General features: G+C 40.1%; 1 protein-coding gene across 1 annotated transcript in view; it reads left to right on the forward strand.

Annotated features, from left to right (window-relative positions):
* Positions 1-10,539, forward strand: part of ZFHX4 (zinc finger homeobox 4) — a 150,516-nt gene that overhangs the window by 135,005 nt on the left and 4,972 nt on the right. Inside the window, 1 exon segment of the mRNA XM_066332529.1 lies at positions 6-5,399. Coding sequence (XP_066188626.1) covers positions 6-5,399 — 5,394 coding nt within the window.

A 10,539-nucleotide genomic window follows, 5' to 3' on the forward strand; every position in this document is an offset into this window, starting at 1 on the left:
ACTAGGTGAAAGTCCTGTGGATGAGAAAAGTACCCCTGGGATCGATGAATCAAAAACTGGAATGGAAATTAAGACTGAGGAACAGAAGCCACCTAAGGAGTCTACTGAAACACCAGATTGGAATAAGAGCAGTAGTAAAGATACAAAGACCACTGACTCTATGACAGACCAGCTAAATGAGCAACAGAAGAAGCAGCAGCTGTCTGTTTCGGACCGCCATGTCTATAAGTACCGTTGTAACCATTGTAGCTTGGCTTTTAAGACTATGCAGAAGCTTCAGATACATTCCCAGTACCACGCTATTCGGGCGGCTACCATGTGTAGCCTTTGCCAACGTAGCTTCCGTACATTCCAGGCTTTAAAAAAACACTTGGAAGCAGGCCACCCTGAACTCAATGAAGCTGAACTTCAGCAGCTGTGTGCATCTTTACCTGTCAATGGTGAACTGTGGGCAGAAAGTGAAAGTATGGCACAAGACGATCATGCACTAGAACAGGAAATAGAAAGAGATTATGAGATGGACCAGGAAGGTAAAGCAAGTCCTGTAGGAAGTGATAGTAGCTCTATTCCAGATGATATGGGCTCGGAACCAAAGCGGACCTTACCTTTTAGAAAAGGGCCAAATTTTACTATGGAAAAATTTCTAGATCCATCTCGCCCATATAAATGTACAGTGTGTAAAGAGTCTTTCACCCAAAAGAACATTCTCTTGGTCCACTATAACTCAGTGTCTCATCTGCATAAACTCAAAAAGGTTTTGCAGGAAGCATCAAGTCCTGTCCCTCAAGAAACCAACAGCAGCACTGACAACAAACCCTACAAGTGCAGCATTTGTAATGTTGCATATAGCCAAAGTTCTACATTGGAAATCCATATGAGATCTGTGCTTCATCAGACAAAGGCAAGGGCTGCCAAACTAGAACCAAGTGGTAATATAAATAGCGGAAATAGCGTAGCAGGGAACGTTAATAGCCCCAGCCAAGGAATGCTAGAATCTATGAGCTTACCAGCAGTTAACAGCAAAGAAACACATTTAGATGCCAAAGAATTAAATAAAAAGCAAGCTTCTGAATTAATTTCTGCTCAGCCTACACATCACCCACCCCAGTCACCAGCACAACTTCAAATGCAACTACAGCACGAACTGCAACAACAAGCTGCGTTCTTTCAACCACAGTTCCTAAATCCAGCTTTTTTGCCTCACTTTCCGATGACACCAGAGGCACTGCTCCAATTTCAACAGCCTCAGTTCCTTTTCCCATTCTATATACCTGGGACAGAATTTAGCTTAAGCCCAGATCTGGGTTTGCCTGGTTCTGCCACATTTGGTATGCCTGGAATGGCTGGTATGACAGGATCACTGCTTGAAGATTTGAAGCAGCAGATACAAACTCAGCACCATGTTGGCCAAACCCAGCTACAGATACTGCAGCAACAGGCACAACAGTATCAGTCCGCCCAACCCCAACTTCAGTCCCAAAAGCAGCAGCAGCAAAGTAGTAAGCTGATGAAAGCAGAGCAAAATACCTTAGTAAGTACAGACTGCCAGCTAATAAAGGATATGCCATCATATAAGGAGTCAGAAGACATTTCTGAAAAACATGAAAAGCCAAAGCAAGAATTTACTAACGAGAATGAAGGACTAAAAGAAAACAAAGATATGAAGAAGCCAAAATCCTCAGAACCAGCCATCCCACCACCCAGAATAGCTTCTGGAGCAAGGGGGAATGCAGCCAAGGCTTTGTTGGAGAACTTCGGGTTTGAGTTAGTTATCCAATACAATGAGAACAGACAAAAAGTGCAGAAAAAAAGTAAGACTGGGGATGGTGAAAACACAGACAAACTGGAGTGTGGAACGTGCAGTAAGCTTTTTTCCAACATTCTTATTTTGAAGAGTCATCAAGAACACGTGCATGGACATTTTTTTCCATATGGAGCATTAGAAAAATTTGCCCGACAGTACAGGGAGGCATATGACAAACTTTATCCAATTTCTCCATCTTCTCCAGAAACGCCACCACCTCCACCACCACCTCCTCCACCACCTCCTCCTCCTCCTCCAACTCCTTCTCAGCCTTCTTCAGCCGGAGCTGGAAAAATTCAAAACACAACTCCCACACCTTTGCAGGCTCCGCCACCTACACCTCCACCGCCACCTCCTCCACCACCACCTCCACCTCCTCCACCACCACCACCATCAGCCCCACCTCAAGTCCAGCTTCCCGTTTCACTTGATCTCCCACTTTTCCCTCCAATTATGATGCAGCCAGTGCAACATCCTGCACTGCCTCCTCAGCTTGCCCTCCAGCTGCCACCAATGGATACTTTATCTGCTGATCTTACCCAGCTTTGCCAGCAGCAGCTGGGGTTAGATCCCAATTTCCTGCGGCACTCTCAGTTCAAGCGTCCACGTACAAGAATCACAGATGACCAGTTAAAAATCTTGCGGGCTTATTTTGATATAAACAATTCTCCAAGTGAAGAGCAGATCCAGGAAATGGCTGAGAAATCTGGTCTTTCACAGAAAGTTATCAAGCACTGGTTTCGAAATACGCTATTTAAAGAACGACAGAGAAATAAGGATTCTCCGTATAATTTCAGCAATCCTCCTATTACAGTATTGGAAGATATCAGAATAGATCCTCAACCTTCGTCTGTAGAACCCTACAAGTCTGATGCGTCTTTCAGCAAGAGGTCATCCAGGACTCGGTTTACTGACTACCAGCTTCGTGTCCTCCAAGACTTCTTTGACACAAATGCTTATCCAAAGGATGATGAAATCGAACAGCTTTCAACTGTACTTAACCTACCTACTCGAGTTATTGTCGTATGGTTCCAAAATGCACGGCAAAAAGCTCGCAAAAGTTATGAGAATCAAGCTGAAACTAAAGACAATGAGAAAAGGGAACTGACGAATGAGCGTTACATCCGAACCAGTAACATGCAGTATCAGTGCAAAAAGTGCAGTGTGGTTTTTCCCAGGATATTTGATTTAATTACACACCAGAAAAAGCAGTGTTATAAAGACGAAGATGATGATGCTCAAGATGAAAGCCAAACTGAAGACTCTATGGATGCCTCTGATCAAACAGTGTATAAGAACTGTACAGTTTCTGGCCAAAATGACTCATCAAAAAGCCTGACAGTCACAGCAGCAAGCTCTGGCTCTGGTTCTAGTACTCCTTTGATTCCATCACCCAAACCAGAACCTGAGAAGGCTTCTCCTAAACCAGAGGTCACAGAAAAACCAAAACAAAATGAAACCACCTCTAAGCAATCGGATACAACGTCCCAAAGCACCAAACCAGTACAGTCTACTCCGGTAACATCTTCTGACCCTCAGCCCTCACCTTCTCAACCACCACAACAAAAACAATCCCAGATTGTAGGGAGACCTCCTTCCGCATCACAAAACACACCTGTTCCTTCCAGTCCTTTGCCAATTTCAATGACTTCTCTACAGAACAGTCTACCTCCTCAGTTATTACAGTATCAGTGTGATCAGTGTACAGTTGCCTTTCCAACTCTAGAACTTTGGCAAGAGCACCAGCACATGCATTTCCTAGCAGCCCAAAACCAATTTCTTCACTCACAGTTTTTAGAAAGACCAATGGATATGCCCTACATGATATTTGACCCAAATAATCCTTTGATGACTGGACAATTACTTAACAGTTCTCTTGCTCAGATGCCACCACAAACTGGCTCATCACATACAGCACACCCTGCTACAGTTTCTGGTTCCTTGAAACGGAAACTAGATGATAAAGAAGACAATAACTGTAGTGAGAAGGAGGGAGGAAACAGTGGAGAAGATCAACATCGTGATAAGCGTTTAAGAACTACAATTACTCCAGAGCAGCTAGAAATACTCTACGAAAAGTACCTGCTGGATTCCAATCCCACCAGAAAGATGCTAGATCATATTGCACGTGAAGTGGGACTGAAAAAGAGAGTCGTACAAGTCTGGTTTCAGAACACGAGAGCCCGAGAAAGAAAGGGACAATTCCGTGCAGTTGGTCCAGCCCAGTCCCATAAAAGATGTCCTTTTTGTCGAGCTCTGTTTAAAGCAAAATCCGCTTTAGAAAGTCACATCCGCTCTCGACACTGGAATGAAGGAAAACAGGCTGGCTATAGTTTGCCTCCGAGTCCTTTGATATCAAATGAAGAGGGAGGAGAAAGTCCACAGAAGTACATATTTTTTGATTACCCATCACTGTCATTAGCAAAAACTGAATTATCAAGCGAAAATGAATTAGCCTCCACTGTATCAACCCCTGTTAGCAAAACTGCAGAAATGTCACCGAAGAACCTTTTAAGTCCTTCTTCTTTTAAAGCAGAGTCTAGTGAGGATATAGAAAATTTGAATGCCCCTCCTGCTGACTCTGGATATGATCAAAACAAGACTGACTTTGATGAGACTTCATCAATTAATACAGCAATTAGTGACGCCACAACAGGGGATGAGGGGAACAATGAAATGGAAAGCACAACTGGCAGTTCAGGGGATGCAAAACCTGCATCACCCCCCAAAGAACCAAAACCGCTTGTGAATGACACACTACCAAAAGCAGCAACTACACCTACAAATGAGAGTGCTGATGACAAATTTCTCTTTTCCCTAACAAGCCCTTCAATACACTTCAGTGAAAAAGATGGCGACCATGACCAAAGTTACTACATTACTGATGACCCTGATGATAATGCCGATCGCAGTGAAACTTCAAGCATAGCTGATCCAAGTTCACCTAACCCATTTGGAGCTAGCAATCCCTTTAAATCCAAAAACAGTGATCGGCCAGGCCACAAACGTTTCCGAACACAAATGAGTAACCTTCAGCTTAAAGTTCTCAAGGCTTGCTTTAGTGACTACAGGACTCCAACCATGCAGGAATGTGAAATGCTAGGGAATGAGATTGGTCTGCCCAAACGTGTGGTTCAGGTCTGGTTTCAGAATGCCCGGGCTAAAGAAAAGAAATTCAAAATTAACATAGGGAAGCCATTCATGATAAACCAGACTGGACCTGATGGGACAAAGCCAGAATGTTCTCTGTGTGGTGTGAAATATTCTGCACGTTTGTCCATAAGAGATCATATCTTCTCCAAACAACATATTACAAAAGTGAGAGAAACTGTGGGAAGTCAGCTAGACCGGGAGAAAGATTATTTAGCTCCTACAACGGTTAGACAGCTGATGGCACAGCAAGAATTGGATCGCATAAAGAAGGCTACTGATGTGCTAGGATTAACAGTACAGCAGCCAGGCATGATGGACAGCAGTTCTCTTCATGGTATCAGTTTGCCAGCAGCTTATCCAGGACTCCCTGGCCTTCCTCCTGTTCTTCTGCCTGGAATGAATGGTCCATCCTCCTTACCTGGATTTCCACAAAGTTCAAACAGTAAGTCTATAAGGGGATGATTTTCTTATTCTACTAATTTGATCATCTTGCACAGTCACCATCCTCTTGTAAGAGAAAGCATATTACACATTCATATCATGCTTGTTAGACTGGTGTGAATAGCTGAAATGTACTCCTATGGGGGATACTCAGTGCATTTCTCCACTGATGCTGTAGCCTGAATGATCTATCTGATTTCTCCAAAATGGAAAAAAAGAGAGATAGAAATGGTTTTAGCCAATACTAAGTTTTTCAAACAAAAGCAATAAAAATACTTAATTGTTATACTTATTTGTTTGTTTTGAATGGTACTCCTTTAGTCAAAACATGGGTTAGAATTTTGTGTAAATTTTTGTATGCAAATATTTAATGTAATATCTCATTAAGCACAAAATAAATTCTCACACTGTCAATTCATCGGGCAATTGGTTCATCCCATACACCTCTCCAAGCTGTTGTTTAATCCAGAATAAATATTTAATATAAATACTTCCCAGGACCCTTTATCATACTTCTGAATAACTGCCTGCTAAAATAAAAAAGGATTTGTTGAAGGTGATTTGTAAAGGCAGTTTCAATTGTAATCCAAATTCCAGTTTATCAAGTCATTGCAAACGTGTACTGCTTAATTTGGGCTTGCACTTTTAACAGAACACCTAACCTGTGTTACTGACAGTAACTCTTGCAATAAGTTTCCCTGATGTTAAGGGACCAAGTTTTCTGCAGCAGGATTGTTTTAGTCCTCAAAGAATGAACCTAATGTATTTCTTGAATTAGACTCCTATTTAGCAGTCTAGGTTCGTTGTGACTGCAGCCTTGCAGACTGAAGCTCTCACACTCATCTTCTAATTTTGAATATGCATTATCAAATATGTGCACAGAAGAGTTAGGAAGCTGGTTAAGACCTCTCACCTCATTTTATCCAGTTATCCCATTTGCTGTTGATCCCTAAACTTTGCTTTAGAAAGCAACACATTTTAGCAAATAAAATAAAGGCTTAATCACCAATGTTATTAGGCATACTGAGACAGTAGCAATGTCTTCTCTACTACCCAGGTCTATTTTGATTGATGATGATAATGTTATTGTTTCCCTAAGTGGTGGTCAAAGCATCTTGTTTTTCTCTTCATTGGATCAGAGAGGTTTTCCTTCCACAATGGAGTACCTGGCTGAGTGCCCTCTGGCTTTTGTCAAACAGTTATTGGCACAGAGATTGCATATAAAGGAAATATAAAGTTGCTGTATTTCCTTCTTAATGGCATCCAGTGTCCTGGTCCTAAAATGGCTGGTTGTTGTTCATTAAAATTATAGGTATGGCTTCTCTATATAACTTTGCTAAATAGCTTTGTCTAGGTTGACCTTCAGGTAAAAAGGACTTTAGAAAACTCAGGCTTTGTCTATTCTGCTCAAAGAAATTTACTTGGATATACATTCTTTTTGTTGAATACCAGGAGGTTCCCATGTAATGTGTGTCTGGGGAATGGTCATGGACCCATGGACCCACCCTCTCAGCTGTGCTCAGGAGTTGTTTAGGAGGAGGCTATTTGGCCTAGGCCAAAACAGTGCCCATAACAGTTCTTTCTGTTTAAATTTACAGAAGATTTACTCTCAGTTTCTGGGAAATGTTCCCGATACTCTTTAACTCACTGGTATCAATGTAGCCTCAAAGTCTGTAAATGGTCCTGTTAATAATACAAAAGGCATTATTACAGGCCAACTGTTCCATAACAATTCCATATTCAGATTTTCTAATTTCCACCAAATATCTCTTCTTTGATATCATGCACAGTGCACTGCCAATTGAGATGGATTTTTACCCTCTTTCATCTTTCATTTTCTTAAGGTTAATTAGCCCATTGTGGGCAAAGCCCACTGTGTAAACGAGCTACTAGAATCTTGTTGTTAGCTTCCTCTTCTGCCATATGCTAAACAGCCCCTACATCCCCCTTTTGTTGCCTGGAAAATACTTGCATACATAAATCTCCATTCCCTAATGATATATAATGGAGCAGTGATAGTGAGTGGAAAGAAAAAAAAAATAAGAGAGATTATTTTAATCATTCATCATAGAAAAACTGTAATGTACTTAGATGTGCTCCAGTATATGCTCAACACCAGTATTTTCTGCACCTAATTAACCCATTTCTATTTTCTTCTCTACCGTGCTCTGTCTGATAGCTCACATTCATATTTGATGCTAAGAATCGTTTAAGGGAGCTTCTTTTTGGAAGCAAGCTTCCAAGCGAGCCTTTTCTTGGCTACAGTTCTTCTTGCAGCATGTGTATTTTCAGCGAGCAGGACAACTGCATCATTCTTTGCATGAAGGATTTGCTGAAGCTCCCTCATGACTCACTGTCTTACAGTTCAAGTCTACCTCTTGTGAATTCCTCTGCAAATGTGTAATTTTCACTCTCTAGGACCCAAACCCAAAAATGCACTTCAGAAGAAGCCTCACTGGGATCCCTTATATTGAAGTATTTACATGTTTTTACTGATGCTTACAGGGTGGGTAACTGTTTTTCCTGTAGCAAAGCCCATCCATTCTGTCCTACATGTTTGTTTAAGAGACAATGTTAACATTAGTAAGAGTCTCAATTTGAAACAATGTGTTTACTCAGATGGGGAACTATTGAAACCTAATTGTAAACATCATACTTAAAATTCTCCTTTGTGATTCACTAACATCATATTTCAAATTCTCCTTTGTGATGCACTTTCCTCATGCTAGACAGAGAAATAACACTGATTAGTTTTGCTGGTGAATGCAGTTTTATATGAGATTTTTTTTTTATGCTCGACCATCCAGTATTTTTTATGGATTTCCAAAATAAAGAAAATCCAGCTAAATTTTGCAAAAATACTATGCTTTTTTAAATGCAACATTTGCTTCTACAAAAGGTTTGAAATTGAACACATGAAAATAATGCTAATTCATAAAAGATGGAATGATTCCAACTACAGTTCATTTTATCTTCTTTATATAGTGCTTAAACTAGATTATTACTTGTGAATATTATTAGATTTCGCAAAGTAAGATAGCTTCATTTCTGAATAAAAGAATGTATCAACTTTAAATTCTGTTATTTTGTTCTTAAACAAGTGCAGTTTAATGTCAGAATTATAGTGCGGTTCTGAGATTATGTGTCACAATCCTCTTACCTGTGAGATGCATTTTTCTAGTTAATGTAATTTTATCATCTTATGGGCATCAAATGCTGAGCAAGGTCTGAAAATTACTGCAGTGTTTGCTCAGCATAATTCCTAATAAGGAGTTATTTGGTGGAATTCTAATTCATACAGTATTTTAGTTCCAGCTCATATTTGTTCTTCAAGCTTCGTCTTATTTTCTAGGTGACTGTAGATAGAAGAGTTCACTTGCTGTTTTCAGCTGTTCTTAAAATTCACATTCTCTTTTTTCTGAGGTTTGTGTTTTGCCTATGATCCCTTGCAGAAAGCAAGTGCTTCATCTTCCTTCTAGCTATTGATACTGGTTCTATGAACCTTTTAATGTCATCATCATTACCATAGGTTCTTTGCACATCACTTAAGCCTGGGCTGCCTTGAAGATTCACAGCAGCATTTTCCAAGAATGCACACATCACTGGCTAATATGTACTTAGTGGGTTTTGAAATCTTATCAAGAGAGAAATTTGATTCAGCAGCAATGACTATCGTTAGTGCATTTAATTCTGTTCTCTGTTTACTTTTGGCCCATTGGTAGCAGGGGTTTTTTTAAAAATAATTTTAGCCCTCCAATACTCTCAAGTGAAAGAGAAGTCTCTCCTCTTTGATAGTCACTCAAAAGAGTTAGCAGGATTGGGATGTTAGTTCATGATTAGTTAATTTTCCACTCTATATCTTTCCTGTTTGTAAATCAAGCATTAGTTTCATCAGGTATTTTCATTTAGTTTTGGAAACCCTCATTCCACATTTACCTTCCAATAAAACAAAGTGGATTGCATGGTTCTAAAGCAATCTGTCTGCTTATTTCACTGAATTATGTGTATTTCAACAAAATTCTGAAGAATATCTGGAAAATGGAATATATCTTTGCCTGTTCCAGGCATCATCACTGTGATTAGACTAAAGACACCAAAATGTAAAAGGATTGAAAATGTTAAGAATAAAATGAAATCAGAAAAATCCTAAGTAGGTGACAAGCCCAAATAACTATGACGAAGCTGGGGCAACAGTTCACATTAACTGCATCATTCATGTTTTCCATCTGCACTATTTGTCATTTCATATATCTTCAGCAGGTTCCACACACAGTTGCCTGTTACTTCCTGTTGGAAGCATAGGGGCAAATAATAGCATCTTCACTGTTGTTGTGCAGTAACTCTGGCAATTACCCACTTTTTAATTATAGCTGCTGTGACTTGTTTCGCTGTGCTATCTAATTCGTGCTCACAATGCGTTTTAACTCCTTAGTGTTCCCCTACCATTACATATGACTAATATCACAGTGACAAACATTAAATGGCCTCTTTGTTAAATCTGATAATTATTCTCTTTGAATCCTAATTGCTTGCTTCTTAAGTAACACTAAGCACCTGGATATTGATGATTTAAACATTATTCTTGTTCACTCCATTAGTGCTTCCTTGTGGCTAATACCTGTCTAGCTTCCATTACAGAGGCTGCATTTACTGTTCTTTTATTCGTGCAGGAGTGGACTGTTCCTGACATAACTTCACTTTTACAGTTCCACGTGCATGACGCACTTTGTGTGCTCTTTTCTCTAGTGAGCTGACTTGCCAGAGAAAATGACAATGGATGTAATGTACAGCCTCTTACAGTCTGTTGCCTTTTCTAGCCTGTGCTATCATTTAATTTTCTGACCAACTATACATCTCACAGAAGTTGCTTTTTTAATAGACTGTTACCAGCCACTGCACTATATCTGGTACTTGAAACAGAGAAAAGATTTCTTCCATTAAGTTATGAGGCATCCTTCTTTTGTGTATGCACCCTCCAGACAGAACCAGTCCATCCTTAGGTTGCTTTCTCTAATGAGGTGGAGGACATCATGCCTGTATGCTTCAAGTAAACCAAGAACAGCAGCGTTCCTGTGTTAAAGTACTTTAGTGCTATTACGCTTATTTCCCAGCAAAGACTGCATTGACCTGATTGTTGTGGT

Source organism: Sylvia atricapilla, chromosome 1, assembly GCF_009819655.1.
Source record: "Sylvia atricapilla isolate bSylAtr1 chromosome 1, bSylAtr1.pri, whole genome shotgun sequence".
NCBI lineage: Eukaryota > Metazoa > Chordata > Aves > Passeriformes > Sylviidae > Sylvia > Sylvia atricapilla.